The following is a 22,024-nucleotide window of genomic DNA, read 5'->3' on the forward strand; positions in this document are numbered from 1 at the left end:
TCTCCAAAAAGATGTAAGAAATACTTCACAAAAATAGGTATTCCATACAAGACATTAAAAGTCTCTAAACTAGAATCTAAATTGTAAAGGCTCTGATTTATTAATTTTAAAATGCTAGAGAAATGCTAGAGTTTTCAACCTGTACATAAGATCCATAAGCATCTCTGGGTCTTCTTGAAACTGTCGCATTTTCACTGTGTCTGATAATATGCAATTCAGATTACGCAATAATTCTTCCACCTAAACAAATTCAAACAAACAAAATAGATTTTCAGGTTTCTTTCCACATATTTCAATCACTGATAAGAAAATGAAAAAAACCTACAATGAAGAATATTGAAAATGGGGTTTCACACTCAGTTTTTCAACAACACCCAACATAAATGGGATCATATAATGTAACTTCTAAAGTATTACATTTCTTTCTTATTATATAATGCAGTAATGTCATATTCCCCGTTTCAATGTTCTGTTAACATCGTAACGTTTCACATGTCAAACCGTTTTCCGTGTATACCCGCATTGCTCATGGCTGGGTTTTTCCATTCCTGCGCTCTGCCTTGTTTTGAAACTTTGGAATGTATGTTTGGGTTTGCACTCCTGTTCAAGGTTACTTTCCCAGGCGCGTGTAACGGATCCTAGCACCTGGGAGGGGGTGCGTGCTGACGGGTGCTTGGGGCAGGACTGAATTGAAGGCAAGGCTTTTAAGTTTGTATTTCGCGCGCTTTGGCTCATTCTCAGCTTTCTCTGTATTTGCATACTATTCCTTTAATAAATCAGTTATCTTTAAGCCCGAGCTTGTGAGACTGAGTATTTGGGATTAGGCAACCATTACATAAAGCTGAGAATCATTTCCGCTAGCCCCATCCAAAGTTTGGGTAAAGAGGAGCGCTAGCGATGATCGAACCTCCTCTTTGCGAGGAAGGGAGCGAAGAAGAGCCGGACTCGACGAAGACTCTGCTAGCTCCAACTTCGAGAGCGCAAAGGGCAGCACATCGGGAGAGGTGAGAGGTCCAATTGGATGAGCTATTGTTGGCGGTGCAGGGTGCCACAGGGGGTGAACCCCAACTCGAAATGGAAGCAGCACCGGGGAGGGGATCTCCACAACCATCCTGGGAACCCGAAATCCCCTTATCACCGAGGGTGGTGGTGACCAATAGACCCCTGGAAGAGCCTGTCACACCTGCCTGCATGAAAGCAATAGAGGACAAAATGGATATGATAGTGACCCTATTAAAGGATATCCCCAGGGGCCCGGGGTCCCTACAGGAAGACTGGGAAGAAGACCCCTCCCAGCTGGCTTTCCCAAGACAGAGGTCCCTATCATCATTCCGGGGAAGAAGTAAGACTCGGGCTCCCTGTCAATTGGGAGGAAGGGAGCTGAGGGCATCCAGAGATCGACCACCACTGGGGGCTCGAAGGACGCTGTTGTTTGCAGAGCCACCACAGCCGGTGGAGCCGGTAAGAACCTTTCCACCCTTTAGGGTGAAGTTTGATGGGGATCCTACCACGCTCTCCTTCTTCATCACTAATGCTAGACATTATATGGAGGACTGGGGGCGAAGTTTTCGGTCAGAACAGGGCAAGATTAATTTTATTGCCAACAAGCTGAAGGGGAGGGCAGCCGATTGGTACGTACAGCTGTGCCAAGCAGAGGCCACGGAGTTAGAGGACTTTGATGAGTTTCTGTGGTCACTTAAACAACACTTTGAAGACCCATTGGCTCAAGAGAGAGCGAAAAGCTCCCTGAGAAAACTTTATCAAGGAACCCTCTCTGTCGCAGACTATGCTTTGGAATTTAAAGCCCTGGCGGGAAAGGTGGAGGACTGGTCCCAGTCAACCCTGGTAGAGATGTTCAAGCAAGGGCTGGAGACGGAAATCCTCCATTGGGCTTTGTGTAGGGACGATCCTAAAACTTTATACGGCTGGATTCAGTTGGCGGGCAGTGCGGAAAACTCTCTGCAAATGTATGCCCATAGTAAGGAACTGAGACAAGCCCGAATCGCGAAGGGAGCTCGTGCTACGGGATATTCGAGTCGCCCTAAACCAAAAACCTGGGAGGAAGAAAGGGAATGACGATTTGCGAAAGGTCAGTGCTTGAGATGCGGGAAAGATGGGCATCGTGCCACTTCGTGCCCAAGACGCCGACCAGAGGAACGGCCAGGAAAAGCGCCAGGGAAATCGCCATCCCTCCCACGCAAGATGAAGGCTGCATGCGCCGAACTCGACCCTCCAGACCTTCCATTCGGGGAAGAGGAAGAGGAATTACAGTTCGACCAGCCGGTGGGAAAAGCCTTCCACCTGCCCTGAAGGGCGCCGTTGGGCAGGTGGAAGAAACTGGGTGCGACCACGATTCGGTGAGTGGGAACTTCCCTACAATGACTGTCAAAGTAAAATTGGGCTCTAGAACCAAAACTGTTGAACTCTGGGCCATGCTGGACTTGGGTTGCTCCCGTTCGCTGATGCATCCTGATGTTGTAGCTGCCCTAGAATTGCCCACGTTCCCTTTGCCACGGCCCATGATCTTCACGCAATTGGATGGAACCATGGCGGGGGGGAAGGCAGTCACCCACTCTACAGGACTGGTGGCTTTACAGATGGGGACCCATTGGGAGAAATTGCCTTTTGTCATAGCTCCAGTGGGGGGCCCTTTGGTGATTTTGGGAATGCCTTGGTTTGTGCAACAAAACCCTTTCATCAACTGGCTGCACAGAACTGTAACGTTTTCTGATGGATTTTATAAGGTACCTGAGAAGGACTTGTTAGAGGACATGGAGGGAGGACGGGTGGCTAACACGACAGTACAAACACTGATGCCGCTAGAAGGATTGCCCAACCAATACCAGGATCTGGCTGATGTGTTTGGGGAGAAGGAAGCAGATCGCTTGCCACCTCACCAGAAAACAGACTGTGCCATTGAATTTTTACCTAATGTAAAGTTACCTCACCCAAAAATCTATCCCATGTCTCCCAAAGAGCTAACCACGCTAAGGGAATTCATTGACAAAAACCTGGCTAGGGGTTTCATTGAGCCTGCAAACTCCCCGGTGGGGACCCCTGTTCTCTTTAGACCAAAAAAGGATGGCTCCTTGAGGCTCTGTACCGATTTCCGCGGGCTCAATGCAGTCTCAATATTAAATAAATATCCTTTGCCCCTTATCAAAGATATGTTATCACATCTGGCCAGAGGCAAAATCTTCTCAAAATTGGATCTCAGAGAAGCCTATTTTCGCATTCGCATAAGGGAAGGGGATGAGTGGAAAACAGCGTTTAACTGTCCTCTTGGGGCTTTCCAATACAAAGTCCTGCCCTTTGGTTTATCGGGGGCACCTGGGGTTTTTATGCAACTTATCAATGAGGTCTTGCACGACCACCTGTTTAAGGGAGTACTGGTGTATTTGGATGATGTATTGATTTATACTGAAACCATGTCAGAACATATTCACTTGGTGCGTCAAGTGCTTACTAAATTGAGAAAAGCTGAGTTGTATGCTAAACTGTCCAAGTGTGCCTTCCATCAATCACAAATCGATTATCTGGGATATAGAATTTCCGCTAAGGGTATTGAAATGGACCCTGCCAAGGTTGAAGCGATTGTGGCATGGGAGCCTCCACGTACAAGGAGGCAATTACAAAGTTTCCTTGGATTCGCCAATTTCTACAGGGCATTTGCCCAAAATTTTGCAGAAATCGCCCTCCCCATTACTGAACTGTTAAAAACTAAAGCTCAGGGGGATACGCAACGCTCTAAAAACCCGGGAGCGCTCCTTAAATGAACTCCAACTTGCCAACAGGCATTCGAGGCGCTCAAACAAATATTCACTACCGAACCCATTTTGCAGCATCCAGACCCCACCAAGCCTTTCGTGGTACAGGTGGATGCCTCTGATTTCTCCATTGGGGCACTATTGCTCCAGTCAGACCAGTCTGACACTTTGAAACCCTGTGCTTACCTCTCTCGCAAGTTCACGGAAACAGAGAGACGGTGGCATGTTTGGGAAAAAGAGGCTTTTGCTGTAAAAACCGCTTTAGAAACTTGGCACCACTTATTAGAAGGGGCTTCAAACCCTTTTGAAGTCTGGACTGACCATAAGAACTTGGAAGCGTTAAGCACCAGTCGAAAACTCAGCCCCAAACAACTTCGCTGGGCTGAATTTTTCAGTCGTTTTGACTTTACCCTCAAATTCATACCAGGCAAGAAAAACTTTTTAGCTGATGCGCTGTCACGCAGACCCCAAGATGCTGGCCCAGGGCCAATGGTTCAGGGTACTGTGTGGACAGAAAAGCAACTGAGTCTGGCAGCTGTGACACGCAGCCAAGCGCGAGCGCAACAAACTCAACCTCAAGCCGCTCCGCCTCCCTCCTGGTCACCGCACTTGCCAATTCCATCAGACTTGCAACAACAGTTGCTATTCCACCTTAAAAATGATACTTGGTTGCAAGTGAACCTACACACTGTAACATTCACTGACAATTTTGCCTGGAAAAACGATCGTCTCTATGTGCCTGACGCTTTGCGGAAAACAATCCTCCAGCGTTGCCACGACGACAAGTTGGCTGGACATTTTGGATATCTTAAAACACTTCACCTAGTTAGGCATCAATTCTGGTGGCCAACTTTACTAAAGGACCTTAAGGCATATGTCACTGCATGCCCTGTCTGCGCGGCTACAAAGCGCAAGCCAGGCAAGCCTCAAGGTCTCCTCCAACCGGTTGCCACCCCGTCCTTCCCATGGCAGGACATATCCATGAACTTTATTGTCGACCTGCCACCCAGTCAACGAAAAACTGTCATTTGGGTAGTAAAAGATTTTTTTTCTAAACAAGTGCATTTCATCCCATGCGCCTCTATCCCCACCGTGCAACAGCTGGCACGCCTCTTCCTCGTTCACGTGTACCGCCTTCACGGAATCCCCGCCCGTTTGGTGAGTGACAGAGGCACACAATTTACATCACAGTTTTGGCGCGCATTTTTGAAACTGCTTGGCACCAAACAAGCCCTATCCACCGCTTGGCATCCGGAAACGGATGGATCTACTGAAGCAGTTAATTCTACTCTTGAGCAGTACCTTCGAGCTTTTGTCAATTACCAACAGGACAACTGGGTGGACTTACTCCCATTTGCTGAAGTCGCTTATAACAACGCCGTGCATCAAAGCACTGATCAAGTTCCCTTTAAAGCTGTCTTCGGGCGGGAGTTCGTCCCCATCCCTGAACTCCCGCACCCACAGCCGCTCCCACCCTCTCTCACTGACTGGGCTGACACTCTCAAAGACTCGTGGCTCAACATTCAACAAGCTCTGAACCATGCCCAAACCACCTACAAACGCCATGCCGATGCTAAGCGCTCCCGCGAACCTACTTTTGCTGTGGGGGATAAAGTCTACTTATCCACAAAATTCATCAAATCCCCACAACCCTCCAAAAAACTTGGCCCTAAATTTGTGGGCCCTTTTCCCATTGTGGCACAAATTAACCCTGTTACTTTTAAACTGGATTTACCCCATAACCTCAAGCGTTTACATCCTGTTTTCCATTGCAGCTTGCTCAAGCCCTACCTGCAGTCGGACCGCTGGCATCCCCAACTGGCTCCACCACCTCCGATCATGATTGATAACCAACAACATTTTGAGGTTACTGAAATCCTTGACTCCCGCCGCCAGCGTTCCACTTTGCAGTACCTCGTTCGCTGGAAGCATTTCCCTCATCCTGAATGGGTTTCTGCTCCCAATGTTCGCTCACCCCTAGTTGCTCGTTTTCACTCTACCTACCCGGACAAACCGGCTCTTTAGCACTCTTCTGGGGGGGGGGGCGATATGTCATATTCCCCGTTTCAATGTTCTGTTAACATCATAACGTTTCACATGTCAAACCGTTTTCCGTGTATACCCGCATTGCTCATGGCTGGGTTTTTCCATTCCTGCGCTCTGCCTTGTTTTGAAACTTTGGAATGTATGTTTGGGTTTGCACTCCTGTTCAAGGTTACTTTCCCAGGCGCGTGTAATGGATCCTAGCACCTGGGAGGGGGTGCGTGCTGACGGGTGCTTGGGGCGGGACTGAATTGAAGGCAAGGCTTTTAAGTTTGTATTTCGCGCGCTTTGGCTCATTCTCAGCTTTCTCTGTATTTGCATACTATTCCTTTAATAAATCAGTTATCTTTAAGCCCGAGCTTGTGAGACTGAGTATTTGGGATTAGGCAACCATTACAAGTAATGTTCCCTGAAGCACTGCAAAGTGGGCATAATTAGCATAGTTTCAGTTCCAGGTCAGGGTAATCATATTTGAATGAGAAAATATCACCATAACAAATCAAGGTAGGAATACATTCTTTGCCTGAGCACTCAGCTTTTGCATTCTTGCCTTTTCACAAGCTGGGAAGCAGATCAAGAATTTTTCCATTAATGATAGTTTCCCATTTCCTCCAACCCAGTAAATTAGGACTGATAGATTAGGGGAAAAAAAGTCAGGTTATTAAATGATAGCCTGTTCCTAAAACATTACAGAGTTTCCTAATTCAGACAAAAATACAGAACTGTAGTTCAAGAAAGCTTTCCTGGTTTGTTTGCTGGCTCATATAAACCAAGGGGAAAAAAGGAGACAGGGACAAAAGACACATTTATTAAACTGAGATATTACTGTTTTAATTCTCCAGTTATTTTAAATGAGATTCATGTCGGGCTTCAATGCCATTATTTTTTGGAACTTCATGCCAACTATTCCTTAACTAAATATAGCAGATCTATCTATCTATCTATCTATCTATCTATCTATCTATCTATCTATCTATCTATCTATCATCAAATTTGTCACCGCCCATCTCCTCCCACTGGAGGGACTCTTTTTTTAATGTTCACCTCCTCCACCACCACTTTTCTATTACCTATTTACTTCATCCTCCTCTAGGGTGATTTGCAAAGCACACAGATTTTGGAGAGATTACTGCTTCTTCCTTGCCTTGAGTAATAACAAGGAGAAAGAGCAGAGCCAGAGCACTCTAGGAACTGGCAATGGTCCTACAGTGTTTTCCATGGAGCTTTATTAAACATCATTGGCAAGATTAGGTGCAGCTCTGATTGCTGAAGTGCCTTCCGTGCTGTTCTTACCTATGAGCATGCAATACTGGCTTTGCCCAGTAAGTTACCTAAATATACAAAGTGTAAATTAATGAAAAAGAATTAAAGGCCACAAAATGCCTTACCTGTACTGGGAACAAAGTTGGCTGCATGTCCAAATCTTCCTCGGCGTAGGCCAAAATGGTCCGTAATGACCTTCTGAGATATTCTTCATTAAATTCTGAAGTCTTACCAACCAGAGATGCCAGGGACATTGTCACTTGCATTTTCACTCTTGCAAAGTTCTTTTATGAAAGAGAAAACGTGAAGTACTGGTTATACAAACCAGGTATATAGATTTTTCATTAGTAGGAAGTTCCTGGTTTTTATGTGCATGAGATTTAAAATGTCTGCAGCTTTCTAGTTCCTATACATAGAATTTCTTATAATTTCCTTTGGAGTGAATGGGATGGAATCCTTATTTTTGAGACAGTCCCATTGAAAGCAACCACAGAATAACACTTCATGCAAGTTGTGCTTTGTTTATTTTGCATAATGGCATTTCCTTTAGCTATTCTAAGTTCAAGATAAATTAATAATAATCAATTGAGATGCAATCACACATATAAATGTATGATATCTTCTCAAATCCAATTTATGCTGTTATTTGTTTCTTTTTATTCCAGTTATAGATTTGAAGTTAAATAACCCTTGACGGCTTACATGGAAATAATTTTAAATATGCCATCATTCTAAGTTTTGAGATTCAGAGTTACAACACTGGTATGTTTAAGGCAAAAATAATTATTAAAAGTATGATTTTTATCATATATAGTACCAATTTCCCCATATCCCAAAAGGCATCGCATGGAATACAGAAAGGTCAATTCCAACTGAAAGTGAACCCCTCTGCAAATAGCAAATAATAACATTTGGCCTATGGACCATAAAAAAGGAACCAAAGGAGGAGAATTAGATGTGATTATTCTGTAAAAAATAAGGGAAGTAGAAACACACACTGTGATTCAGGCCATGAATAGAAAAAAGAGATAATGTTCCTCTCTTACACTACTGGAGCTGAAGCTGTATCTCATCAAGAAGTAAAGCGTGGCACAAGCTTGAATACGAGTAGTATCCATACTGCTACTGCAGTGATGCAGGACTTTCTGGCAGAGATCAGCACATTGCTCCACTTCTTCTTCAAAGAGCAGCTCTCCAAACTGCAGGGGAAAAGACGGTTAAACGTAAGAGCATTGGGTTCTTTGATAAGACCAAATCATGACCGGTGATTTTAGAAGGAGCCTTTGCATCCCCTTTAAAATCCTACACTTCTATGACTGTAGAACTCTAGGCCGTAGAGTACCTGTGGTCACCAGGAAAGAATTTACAGCAATTGTAAAATAAAATACACAATCAAGACATGTTATTGGGAAGACGGATTTCCATAATAGTTTTGATTCCTTCAGAAGTTATTTTAATTTGGAAAATGATTTACAAATAACATTTCATAAAGACTCATGGAGCTGTTTCATAAATAAGTCTATTACAAGCTACCTTATATGGTATGTCATATCTAAATATAAATACAAGAAATACTTCCTGACAGTAAGATCTATAGAAGAGTGAGCAGTCTGCCTATGGAACTTTTGATGAAGAGTATGGAAGCCACCGCTTATGGATGGTTTAACTGGTTCTCGCGGCCATTACAGAGGGTTGGGTTACATAATCCTTGTGGTTGCTTCCACCTCTACAATTCTATGATAATCAGGATGTCCTAATCAAGCCAGGTACCAGTCTAGTCTGGCATTCTGTTATCCTTAATGGCCAAGCAGCTGCCTCCTGAAAGCCCCCAAAGAGAGCATGAGCATCGTAGTCCTATTGCTTCCTGTTGCTCCTCAGAAGCTGATATGCAGAGACATGCTGCCGTTGGTCCTGGAGGTAGCATGTAGGCACCCTGGCTAGTAGTCATTGATAAACTTGGTGTGTGAATTTGTCTCATTCTTTTTGAAAGCCATGTAAGCTGGTGGCCATCATCAACTCTTGCAATGACAAACTCCACTGTTTAAACTACGCGCTTGTGAAGGGGTGCTTCTGTTCGTCTCTCCTGGATCCCCCACCACTCAGCTTCAGTGATTGATTCTGGATCCTAGGGTTATGAGAGAGGGAAAGAAAAGCATCTTCCTATGTATTTCCTAGGTACCTGACATAATTTCAATCATATTCCCCCTTCTTGCCTTTTTCTAAGATGAAAACCTCCAAGTGTAAATTTGCTCCATTCGCATGACAATTTTGATTGGCCTTTTCTATATCACGGGGGATGTAGATTTCTTTTTTGCTTCCTGACCTTTAGAACTTGCTTCTGCAGTGACAATCCAGCAAAAGCAGCTATTTCATTGAGTTGCAGCAGAGGGAGATGCAAAGAGGAGGTGGAGCAATCAATGAGAGATCTGGCTCTTTCTCTCCTTGAAATATATCCAGGTCATTATTTAAGACTTAGCTTTTAAGAAGAGTTATGTGAAGCGTTATATTTCTGCTTTTACTTCCATACTCCCTGTCATTTCTGTGGCATATCTTTTAGATCATAATCCTGTGGGTAGGGACTTTTTTCACTAGGTATACTGTATATAAAAGGATTGACAGTATTTATGCACTGAAGAGCAGAGTAAAAATGTTACTGTAAGAATGCAAACAAATAAATGATACATCTCTTACACCTCAACTAAACAGCAATTAGAAGCCTGCTGTGGTTTATCTGAAGTCATTTTACAAAATACTGTCCCAGTTTGTATCCAATTACTTGTTTGTTTATTTATTTACTTAATACATTTATATGGCAACACATCTCATATAAATGACTCTGGGAGGCTAACAATTAAAAACAAAATAAATGGATTTATTTTCTGTCATAAAGTTGACATATCCTTTTCTTCTATAAAACAAACTCACACTTTATTCCACTTGATTTTTCCCCATGCATAATATTTGTCTCGTTTTCATACCTTGGAAACTGGAGCCCATCAATTCCAGTTAGTCGTTTATGACATGCGTGACCAATTCTGTGCAAAAGCCAAGCTGAGGGTTGTTTCATTCAAACCTCAATGTACCATTCTGCGGAAATGGAGCTGAGCTTCCGAACAGAATGTGAAGACAAAATAAAGCCAAGGCTTACCTTGACAATTAACGCTCGGAGGGTTGCAAAGCAATGGATCAAGTAGGTTGTGCTCTGATCACAGCTCAGAGAATTTATGAGGACCTTCATCACACCTCCAAAGATGTTATCCTTGCAATCCATAGCTAATGTTGCCTACAGAAGGGAAGGGAGACCTCTTAGGGACTTTATGGCATACAGTATTGGCACAGTCTTAGCACAATCTTTATTGTGGCATTGCAGTATTTATGACTGCAATCCTATATGTTTTGGGGTTAAATGTGTTCACTTAGGAATAAGGTTGAACTGTTTATGAAGCAAGTTTTTGCCAGTTTTAAAGGTTGTTTTATTTTTGTATTCGTTTCATGCTATGATCTATCCTGAAATCTGTCAGGATGAGGGGTGGTAAAAATAGTTTTAAATGGAAAAAAATAAAGTAGCTAAGATACTGTATCTAATAAACAAAGATATAAGTTTGCTTCAATTCAAATTACCAGATTTGAATAAAAGCAGACAAAGATCATCCTTTTTCTTTCCTTTTCAATTGTATGTAAGAGCAGGGTAGAAGCACTCTAAATAAATAAATAAATAAATATTATTATTTTGAGGCAATGGCTTATGCCTCAAAATATTCTCACCCTCTTTTCTCTTTGATGCTATTTTTGCTGCTGAGAACAAACATGAGATTCCATAAAGACCTAAAATTTCTAAATTTGATTAGGATAGTTCACTACAACAGTGCCAGGCACAGTAGTTTTGTAAAGTTTCTGATAATTATAATATATCTCCCTAGGTCCCTCACCCACCCAGAACAAAAGGTTAGGAGTAAGCTATTTTAAGCAATTTGTATATAACACAGTTGCACCGCTTCTCTTCCCACTTCAGAGTCCTATTGGAAAAATGCCATCTAGATTTCAATAATGAAAATCAAAACCCAGCCAGTTACCAAAGTGCACTAAATTAGATTTATTCTAATGTGCTTGGAGTATTATCACAACAGCCCAAAATATTACAAACTGATTCTCTAGACTACAATGGTGGGAACTGTAAAACAATTTAGCTGCATTTCCTAGCATTTGTAGAATAACATTGGTAATGAGCCTATTTCTTTAAAACAGTCGAAATGTTGTGCAATGCAATGAGAAAAAGACTAACTGAATACTTCTTCATTTTCTCTGGCTGTAAGAACTGGCGTGCAGCCATTTATAAATTTCCCACCTGGATGATATTCTCTTGCATATCTAGGATAATCAGATTAGCTTCTGTAGCCAGGTTTCCACTAATCAGAGATTCTTGATCAATCTCAGCTTTTGTTCTGTAACAGCAACAAACGTTATTAAACACTTACAAACCAATTAATACAATAATATCTTGCATTAGAGTAGCAATTTACAGAATTGGAACCTACCATTAGTCCTAAAAGTACAATTTCTGGACTTACAGTATCTTTAATATATTATCTTCTTTTTTCTTTGATACATGGTTAAGCAAATGTAAATGTACTTTAATGGAATGTTTTAATCAACATTGTCTGAAAAGTATTAACAAATCTTTGTTTTAGTTGTGGTTTGGCATCCTTTTTAAAACTGATAAAGTAACTTCAAAATTGTCTATAACAAAGATGGAAGCATTAAGTATATGAGAAAATATAATATTGATTATGTGCCATCAAGTCATTTTCAACTACTAGCAACCCCATAGATAGATCTTTTCCATGATGATCTATCCATAACCAGTTCTTCCTTTTTTGCTTTTTTTAATAGTAATTTTATTAAAAATTACAATTACAATGATAAAAACTAATACAAACTAAAAAATAAAAGAAAAAATAGAAGGTACAGAAAAGAAAAAAATAGAAGAATAGAAAAGAAAAAATAAGAATATAGTAAAGAAAAAGAAAATAAATACATAAAGAAATGATTTCCCCCTTCATCACAACAAGTATAAACAATTTTAGTAACTTATCACCTCTTAAAATACAACAAATGATTTCCACTTCCCATATCTCATCTCTTATCTATAAAATAATCCTTAAAACCTTGTCATTTCAGTCCTAATCAGCAAAGTCCACTAAGGGTTACCAGAGATAACAACATATCTGTTTTGACCTTAATCAAATAAACCAACATTATATTCCTTCCTTTTACTTTTAATAATCTTGATCTTTAGTCCCTTCAAACAATGTCCTACAACTTGATTTCCTTTGGTTTCTACTTTGTCCCTTCTCACAAAATTCTTCAAAGTTTTAACAAGCCTCTTTTGTAAATCCAATATAGGAAAATTATCCAGGTCAGTCTCTTGGTTTGTTATTTGTATATCCATTTTAATTATTAAGACATCAGCTGGTTTCTTTTTTATGTCCAGTGTAGCATCTTTTTCCATATCATTCTTGTAGCCTGTCATTTTTAAATCCACTTTCGGGTCAGTCTCAATCTTGTCAGGTAAAACTTGTTCCTCTTCCATAACATCTTTTAAACACAGTCTATTTATAAAAGCAGACACTTCTGGGTCTTGCTCATTCTATATTAGTAAGTCAAATTTAAGTGTTCTTCTCCTTTAATTGTAATCTTTAGTTCCTTCTAATTCCGTCTAGTGTCCAACCTTCAAAGTCCCATCCTATCATTTTTTTAAAGATTTCAAAACAAAAGTATTTTTCCACAGGAAGGATTCTTATAATTAATTCTAAAACCTTATTTCAAATCCATATGGACCCTTAGTCCGTTTGTAACTTTCCAAAATCAAAGTTCTAATCACCCTTTTGCTGTTTATTCCAGAAAAAAAATTTCTTTAAGTCCTGAAACCTGTATTTAAAACTTCTTTCACTAAGGATTGAAGGAAATTCTCCTGGTGTTTTCAGACTTGTAGATCCAAAGGTTCCTAATAGCTGAAAAGCAGTTAACAAGCAATTTCCAAAAGTGATTAGAAAAGGAAGTAAGTAAACCCAGTGTCCACTTAAAGGTGCTGACCGTGGTTTGAGCAAGATGCCTATTACCTTGTCTCACAGAGATCTAAAACTGCCGGAGACCACTATCTTGTGGTCTCCTCACAAGGAGCAACCGTCTGGAGCACTTGTGGGCGATTTCAAGTCCTCTCCTTATCTGGAAAGGAATTATGAAGAGCCAGTCTAGTCGCCAGTTCTTCATTCCACCACGATTGTCTTCAGTTCACCATTTCTTCCCCAGAAGTTCCTCCAACCAGTTCTTTCAAGTCTCCCAATAGCGCACTCATCACTACTGTAACTGACTCCATCCACCTTGCTGCTGGTTGGATTCTCTTCTCTTTCCTTCCACCTTTCCCAGCATTAGAGCCTTTTCCAGAGAGCTGGGTCTTCACATAATGTATCTGAAGTAGGATATTTTGAGCCAACCCAAAAGACAGCATTACTACTACATTAACATATCTTTGCCATGTTTTAAATGTTAACTGACATATAGAAATGCTTTTTTCAAAATTATCCCCAAACAAAAATTATAAAAGAAATAAAAGATCCAGAAATGAAACAAGTAAGCAACCTAGTCTAGTAACCTATTGCAAGATACTGTGCACAGTGAATGGGCTATAAATATTTATAATTAATAAATAATAAGCACATATGATGCTAATACACATTTGGGGACACATGCTAGACACAGACTAAGTGAGAACACACTGCAGACCTCCTATCTGAATGTCAGCTTTTGACCTCCAATGCACATGGATGAGAGTGTGGGTTTCTAATGCACTATGATGTTTATTGCCACAAATGCATATGCCCGGCAAGCACAGTTGCTACATAAAATGAAAACTCAGCCCAGATCTTTTAAAATTGATTCTTACCAAAAAAGCAAGTGATTAATGTTCTAGTTACATGGAATGGCTTAAATTACTTCAAAATGAACCACTGAATTTCACAACTTGTTATATGAGAGAATTCAGACAAACCTAAAGTTTGAAATATACTATCCTCAAATTAATTTTGGTATCTGCTTTAGGACTTAGGACTACCAGACATTTCCCACCTCATTCTGCAGGCCCTCACTGCTGAAATAAAGAAAAGGATGTGGCTTAAATGACTATTTATTTTACTTGGTTTTATTGTTTTATACTAAAGATTCAAGCTGGGAGGAGAAATGCCTTCCTTTTCCTCAAGTGTAAGAGCCTGGGGAAAAATGTTCCATACAAAACAATTTGTCCTTGCTGCCAGCTCCAAATCCACCTGAAGCTGAAAATGGGGAGAGACACTACCACCATCTTCCATTCTATTTGTTCTTGGCTCTCACAAACCCAAGAAAAAAACAGACAAGAATTTTTGTAATATTTGAACAGAGAACTGTAGTAATTCCCATTTTGTTTGAGTGCATCACCCAAAGGGATTTAGATATGTTTAAAACTATCTTGCTTAAGTACTGAGAGTTTTTGCTGCTGGTGACAGGAGAACAAAGGGATTTCAGAATTCACTCTGTGGAGTTTAACAGAAAGCTACACATGTATCTGTTCAGGATGCTTTGAAGATAGAATTTCCTGCCTTGGTACAGGGAGTGAACCTAGATGGCCTTTGAAAGAAGCAGTTCTGGTAAAGGTGATATACATTCATTAAATTACTTACTTATCTTGCATTTCATTTGCTTGCCGCCACTGTGTCTGCTCTTTTCTCCATCGTAAGTTTTCATTCGACCCTGGGAACCTATCATTCCCTACAAGGGCAACGTACACAAATCACACTGAAACTTTAACATCAACATTTCTCAAGTGATATGAGCTTCTACAAGAAGCTACATCCACTGTGATCGCAGCAAGGAGAAATGTATCTTTTTGCATACAGAGTAAACGAGCACATTTGATATGAAATTACTAAAATATGACAGATGGGAACAATGTGTTCTCAAGACATACAAGCATGACTAGGGCTACAGTCCCAGAATCAAGACAATTGTGAAGCAAACAAAAGACAGACCAGACACGAACAAAGAAATGAGGCTCAGAAGTCCAGCTGTGAGTGAGGTACAGGAGTCATTCATAGTCTATCTTCTTAAGGAAAAAATATGTGGAGACAATCTCTGCAGCTGCCTTCCTTCAACAAGTAGAAAGGTTGTAATAGAGACACATACACCCTCCAAAACATCCTTAGCTGAGGAGCTGCGATTCTGAATCTTATTTCTGCCAGTCCTGACCTGCTGGCCACCAAATGAAAACAGCCTGTAGCCTCCTTTTAACAATGATGACAACTACCCCACAGCAGCTAATTGAGTCAGTCGTGTGTTTTCTTACTAAGTGGGCATTCAGACTGGCTCCTAAGAAACATCGCATTATAGAAATGAAGGTCAGGAACAAGATGAATAATGATCAAGTTCATTTGTAGGTTTAAAGTAGGTGGGGGACAGGCCCAAACACCAATCAATCCAATTGATCTAGTATTTATAACCATTTATAACTTATTAAGATAGGTGAGTAGTGCTTTTTGATTTTAGAAAAAAACATAATGCCTAGGCAGTCCAAATTAGCAATATAAAATTCAGCTCCTTTCCTTCAGAGTTCATGCACTTCTACAGTGTCACCACCTCCCTTCTCAATTTCTCAAAAGCAGCCTGAAAACCATCTACAATAGTCTTTAAACACAACAACCTTGGAATGCTAATAGAGTGCACAATCATTGCTTCCCTCCAAGCTGCTGAAGGTCCAACAGTCATAAAAATCCCCTCACCACAGAAGAAAAATGATTTCTTTACACACCACGACTCTACCGTCTACGTGCTTACTTCATGTGATGTGCAAATTGTACCAATTCCTATGAAGGGAGCTAAAAGGCATTAAGCCATCTTCCCCCGTGAAAGATATGAAGCTCAGGAACTGGAAGGCCTAAGGAGGCAAGAGTTCCTGCAAATGCAAACACTGATCATGGCTGTAGCTTCAAATATACTTGCAACCACAGCTAAAATGAATTGGTGACACTCTTGAACCCAGCCAACATTGTGAAATCAGAGATCCAGGATGCTTTCAAACTGCCACAGATTCCTTGCAGGGAAATGTGGTTGGTCTATTCTCTATTTTCTGGATGAACAGGTATACAATTTAAAAATGGGAGTTTGGCAAATTTCCGTGGCTCTCTTTGACCTAAAAAAGTACTGTGCTGTTGACTCCCTTTATCCCCTTTCCCTTATGTATTCATGAATCTGTGGTTTGCATCCCCCTCGATCACTGCTCAAATTTCTTGTTTTCTGTAAAGATTTTGCTTTGAACCAGGGTTAACTCTGGTCTGTATTCTATCTCCAACTATTCTTAAGGGGGGAAAAAGAAGAGGGCAGAATGGCCACTCAGTTCTTTTTATTTTGCATTATAAAAGTTCTTAAAAACCACATTCTACTGAACCAACTCACCATTTTTCAGTTCACTGATACTCAAACCTGTTTCAGCCCTGCAATTCCTTTATTAAACTCTTTTCTGCCAATGAATTGGTCCTATTTCAGGAACCAATCCAAAGTTACTTTCAGCAGCATGCAGACTTAACTTTGCCTTACTGCTTCATAACATTTGGAATTTTAGGCCATCTGATGAGACCCATAAATGTGTCTCCTTCCCACAGAGCCCCTGGGAAGGACAATGGGAAAGGAAGGAAGTCGGCTGGGAGTAACTCCCAGATGACCGCATATTCCTGATTACTACCAAGCATGCAGGGTGTAGGTTGCATCACACTAAAAATAATTTCAGCAAGGACTGCATCAATGTTCATATTGTATCACCCAATTGTGAGCACAGTCCTGATCCCATAGAATGTGATATTTATCTTGATAGATGTATGATAATAGCAACTGCCAAAAAGAGTCCTGATTTTGATTTTGAGAGTAATATCCAACAATAACAGGCTCATCTCAAATTCATTCACATCCCTGCAAGCATCACCAATGGCAAATTAGGTTTTGGACATGTCTTGTTTTGAGGCTTTGCTTTAGCTGCTGACTGAAAATGGTGGGTGGTGCACACAGCACTTCTTTGCGTTTTCAATGAGAGAAACAGCCAAAGAACAAAAGCAAAGACATACCAGCAAGGAGCTTGCTCCGCTTCACCATTTCGCCCCGGGCCCCCTCTCCCCTCAGCAATGCTTCTTCCAGACGAGCTTTTGCGTCTCTTGATTTCTTGAGGGCTTGAGTGCTGACTTTGTCTGAGCTTTGCTTGCCCTGTCCAAACAGAAGGAATTAACTTATATCTCTAGGCAAGCATACTTTAGGGCGTAACAACAAAAACCATGTTTTGGAAGCCCTTCAAAAACTCAATTCAGAGTTTTGCCCAAGGATGCAGGGGAACTGCATCTGAGAAATAAACTTGTGCAGAGCAGCAGCAGCTTGATTTGGACATAATTCCCCCTACCTTATATTCAAAGCCTGAGACGCAGATGAAAAGAAGGTCTAAAATCCGGTTCAGCTGCAGAGAGGGAAGATCTGCAATCCATTTCTGAATAAGGTTCTGATCAGCATTCTTCATGATCCACAGGAAGCAGATCAAAAGATGACGGGTTGTTTCAGGGCTTAATATGTTGCATGATTTGCAGGACTAGAAAGAGATAAAATGAAAAGCTCACAAAGTAGCAAAAAGAAAAAGTATCAGAAGACTCGCAATACAGTAAGCTTTACCACAGGAGCAAAATATGGGAACATCACATCTGCAAACTGTGAGGGCTTCTTACTATGGTTTGGAATACCTTTTCTAATTGACAGCTGGGACAAAATGGCTGCAGCCATTTTTATTATTTTTTATTTTTAATGTTAATTGTTTACTTTTTAGATTTATATCCTGCCTTTCTTCCAGGAGCTCAAGACAGCATAGAGAGCACTTCCCCTTCCAATTTTTCCCTACAATTTTTCCCTGTTAGGTAGGCTGAGTGAGAGTGTCTAGCTGGCTCGAAGGTACTTTAGTGGATTCCTGCACTGGGAGAGGGATTGGACTAGGTAATCTCCAAGATCCCTTCCTTTCAGCTTCCATGGCTGAAGCAGACTTAAACCTGGATCTCCCTGATCCTAATCCCAATGCCTTCACCAGTTTGCAGCCCTAGCTCATTTTGATTTCCGAGCACGGAATATCTCTATTTCAAGTGGTGAGAGAGATTTCCTCTGCCAGTAGGAAGTTTTTTACTCAGCAGAAATGACACCAGTTCTTTGTCTGACTGAAATGAAACTTCAGACAGTTGTCACTGAACTGCTCGCTGGAGTGACTTCTGATTCATGTAGGCAATGAAAACCTTCTCTTTTAGAAGACCAATGGATAAACATCACAGAACCCTTAGATGAATGTACACCTTCTTAAATGGAATTCAACAGGGAACTCTTCCAGCTGGGTTTTCTGTATGGCTGATGACAGTTGTCAACTGAAAGAAGCTCTGCTTCAAACATCCAACCACCAGGTTAGTTTACACTGCTGCCTTACACAACAGATTACGTTAACTTGCTTAATCACGTGCAATTAATTCCCTTAAGCTAGACAGATGATAGAGTCTTCCAAGATTATCTGAACCATAAAGTCCATAATCCCCGGACACAGTTAACACTGGTAGGGGTTAACTGTAGCTGTAGTTCCAAACTTCTAGAGGGCACTATGCTGCCTACTCTTGTTTTAGGCAGAGAAAGAAAAAGAAGTTTCCCCTCTTCTCTGGGAAAAAAATAAAGTGCACCTAGCATGCACATAACTACCAATCTCGCCCAAATGACCGAATGAGGGAAGTCCTGATAGCAAGACTAAGAATAATGAATAACATTACAAGATAAAACCAATAGGAACACTATTCAGGGAGTGACTACTGTAAATTACTGTGAAAGCCTTACCATTGTAAACATAGAGGAGCCAGAGGATCGTAAGTTAAACTGATTCCCAGCAATAGCCAGAGCAATACTGTGATTAATCTGATTTGCTGCTTCTTGTTCTTCATCTGGCCACGCAGCACGGCCTTTCCCATTGTGACCATCTGAAACTAAATTGGAAAGCACAGGTTCTCTGTAAGGGGTTCTTGGTGTGGTCCAAAGGTTTTCCCATATTTCTCCATTCAAAGTCTTTTTGGATGGCTTATCCTTAGAGGAAGAAGATGTACCAAGGCTGCATCTAGAAACCACTGAAACTCATTAATTTTGTTCTAACTGCTGTGGGTTGTTATATTCTGGTCAATGGTCATAATAAAGATACTGTATGTATGTATGTAGAAACCACTGCATCTGAAGATCTGGGTTCCGACACTCCAAACCAACCTTCAGGATCCCCAGACCAGCTTCTCCCAATCCTCCACTCCAGTTTTTCTGACACAAATGCCAATCCCATGGAAGCGTGGGCAACACAGCATTAAATATCACCAGACTGAAAGGCCCAGAAGTGCCAGGTTGCAGCTCAGGGGCAACAATGCGAAAAAGTTCAGCACCAAAAACAATGTCTGTTATATGACATATCTGCAGGCCCAGGACACAGACTCACTAGGATTTCTGAATTTTGCCCTATCCCTTGACTAGGGTGCCCTGGAACTCTGGACTGGACTTTGTCTATCAATATTCCCTCAGCTTAGAAGAGCATTGTGTGCCGTTAGAGTATGATCCTACTTACTTACTTACTTATTTATATATTAGCTTTATATCCATCCTTTATTTTTACAATTCAAGGTAGCTACATAATGCTCCCTCCTCCTATTTTCCCCACAACAGCCCTGTGAGGTAGGTTGTGCTGAAAGAGAGTGACTCAAGCAGCTTACATGCCTAACCGAGGACTGGAACTCACAGTCTCCTGGTTTCTACTGCAGCACTTTAACCACTATACCAAACTGGTTCTCTGTGTATGGACCACCTTGAGACAGAGTATTTAGTATAAAACTATAGCTTGAGACATGTAAAATGTTCCTAGTACTCCGATCTAGATAAGAAAGGGAAGATTTGTTTTTACTCTGGAATGAATGAATTTCTTTACCTAATAAATTTTACAACAGTTAATATATCTATAACATGTATAGCAAAACCAAGTCACTGCTTTATAGCTTTAGTTTCTCTTACTGTGTGACCTTTGTTCTCTTCCTTTTATCTTGTCTATCTGCTTCCGTGTTTTCCTTTTTAGCTCTTATTTTCTCTCTGACTATAATTGACTAAAGTTGCCCCCTCTGTTTGCTCTTTTCCCAATACTTCATGGTGTTCCCTTTGCTTGTCCTGCATTCTATGAACTCGGAGCAGGAACAGCCATAACATAAATTTTACCATTCAGTCCTGCCTCTGACACCAAAACAACAGATGGACAAAACAACAAATGCACTCTCAGAAGGCTCTAGGCATTAAGGAAGCTATTTAGACAGCAGTGTACAACACTGTAAAAAGACATTACACAAGGAAAAATTGAGAAAACAAAAGCTTAAAGATCTTTGCTGCATTTCTCCAAATGGTTCATGCTAACACCAATACCACTCAGTGTGTTAAAATTGCTAGTTCTTGAAAATATGTATCCTGGACTGGATCACATCTTTATCACATTTACACAAGAAGGAAGTTCCTGTGCATATGAATGATCTTGTCTAGTGCATAGCCACTACACAGAGGAACGGAAATCCTCTTGCCTCACAGATAACAAGGTTTTTTTTCTTCTCTCTGAAGGACACTGTCAACATTTTATTAAAGCTGGGTCTTAGGAGATGACCTCTGAGTAAAAGTCATGGAATCTTGCAGAGGTTATCAGGGTTTTGAAAAGACACAGCTGCATTGAAGACTTGAAGACAGGTGCTATATTTGCACCTTTGTGCACTCTGAAGCACTTTTTAAAAATCAGATCCAAAGCACTGTGTTACCTTAATATACAGTATGTCTCTCACTATGCTATGGACTCTTAATAGATTAACAATTCTCTGCAGAGTTGCTCTTACACATTTGTTCAGCCACTAGACCCCATCCGTGGCTCCAATGATGCTGATGAAAAGATGTGTGTTTGTGTGACATTTTTACCCATTGTTAACTGAACCATGGTTTACTAAATTAACTCAATTTTCTGGGCTTTCATATTACAATAAACTATCAACTAATCAGATGGACCAGATCTGTATAACATGCTAGGTTAAAATAAGTTTAGCTAATTTGCAGGCAGTTAAGTTGTCTTAGGAATGTGGCAAATCCAATAAGGGCCAAACTATAGGCAACACTGAACATATCACACTAGCTTTTGTGAATTCTTTTAAAATTTCTTACTAATGGTAGATTTCCTTCCAGATCCGCTATCAGCTTGGTGCTGCTGCTGAGAATTTTCATTGGAACCACATTAAGGAAAAATCAGTCCACCTTCTGACAGTCCTTCTCAGAAATGCAAGAAGTCTCAGGGATGGAGTGCCATCTACAGGACTCCAAGGGACAGAGAATGGACTATTAAACTCAAAAGAAATCTGCTCCAGGGAGCTGGGGATATGCCAAGCAGGTTCAATGGAGTCAAGAAGTATTTTAAGTAATAGGAACAGTTTCATTTCAAAATACTGGAAGAAGAATCATTCAGTTTTAAATGCAGAATGGGGGATGGGGGTCAAGAGCTGCAGTTGTTCCTGCCATTTTTAACTTTCTTCCATCTTCCTGCAATGAGCAGAAAAGAAGATCAGAGAGCTTTTATCATCTCCTGCATGAGCTTTGCACCTAAGGAACACTCTGTGACTTGCTCCAGAGAAACATGCCATGCCATGTCATTTTTCATTATCACTTAGGTAAATAAATTTTGTGAAAACAAAATCATCACCTTGTACTGTAATGATAAATTCCTGAAGGAATTTGTTGATTTTCTGTTCTATTTTGTGAGTGTGCTGAATGTAAAGGAGGTAGCACGTAGTGTCACCAGCAAAGGCTATTCTATTCTATTTCAATAC

The 22,024-nt window shown here is 40.9% G+C and overlaps 1 protein-coding gene across 1 annotated transcript in view; it reads right to left on the bottom strand.

The window, feature by feature from the left end:
- The window catches only part of DOCK8 (dedicator of cytokinesis 8), a 100,834-nt gene that overhangs the window by 14,598 nt on the left and 64,212 nt on the right, over nucleotides 1–22,024 (bottom strand). Inside the window, exons 30-38 of the mRNA XM_063295108.1 lie at nucleotides 18,990–19,135; nucleotides 17,542–17,724; nucleotides 17,216–17,351; nucleotides 14,786–14,873; nucleotides 11,419–11,515; nucleotides 10,222–10,356; nucleotides 8,120–8,272; nucleotides 7,199–7,357; nucleotides 140–240 (exon numbers count right to left, since the gene is read on the bottom strand). Of these exons, the coding sequence (XP_063151178.1) occupies nucleotides 140–240; nucleotides 7,199–7,357; nucleotides 8,120–8,272; nucleotides 10,222–10,356; nucleotides 11,419–11,515; nucleotides 14,786–14,873; nucleotides 17,216–17,351; nucleotides 17,542–17,724; nucleotides 18,990–19,135 (1,198 nt within the window). The remainder of the gene's footprint in view (nucleotides 1–139; nucleotides 241–7,198; nucleotides 7,358–8,119; nucleotides 8,273–10,221; nucleotides 10,357–11,418; nucleotides 11,516–14,785; nucleotides 14,874–17,215; nucleotides 17,352–17,541; nucleotides 17,725–18,989; nucleotides 19,136–22,024) is intronic.

The sequence above is a fragment of the Candoia aspera genome, chromosome 2 (assembly GCF_035149785.1).
Source record: "Candoia aspera isolate rCanAsp1 chromosome 2, rCanAsp1.hap2, whole genome shotgun sequence".
In the NCBI taxonomy this organism is placed as follows: domain Eukaryota; kingdom Metazoa; phylum Chordata; class Lepidosauria; order Squamata; family Boidae; genus Candoia; species Candoia aspera.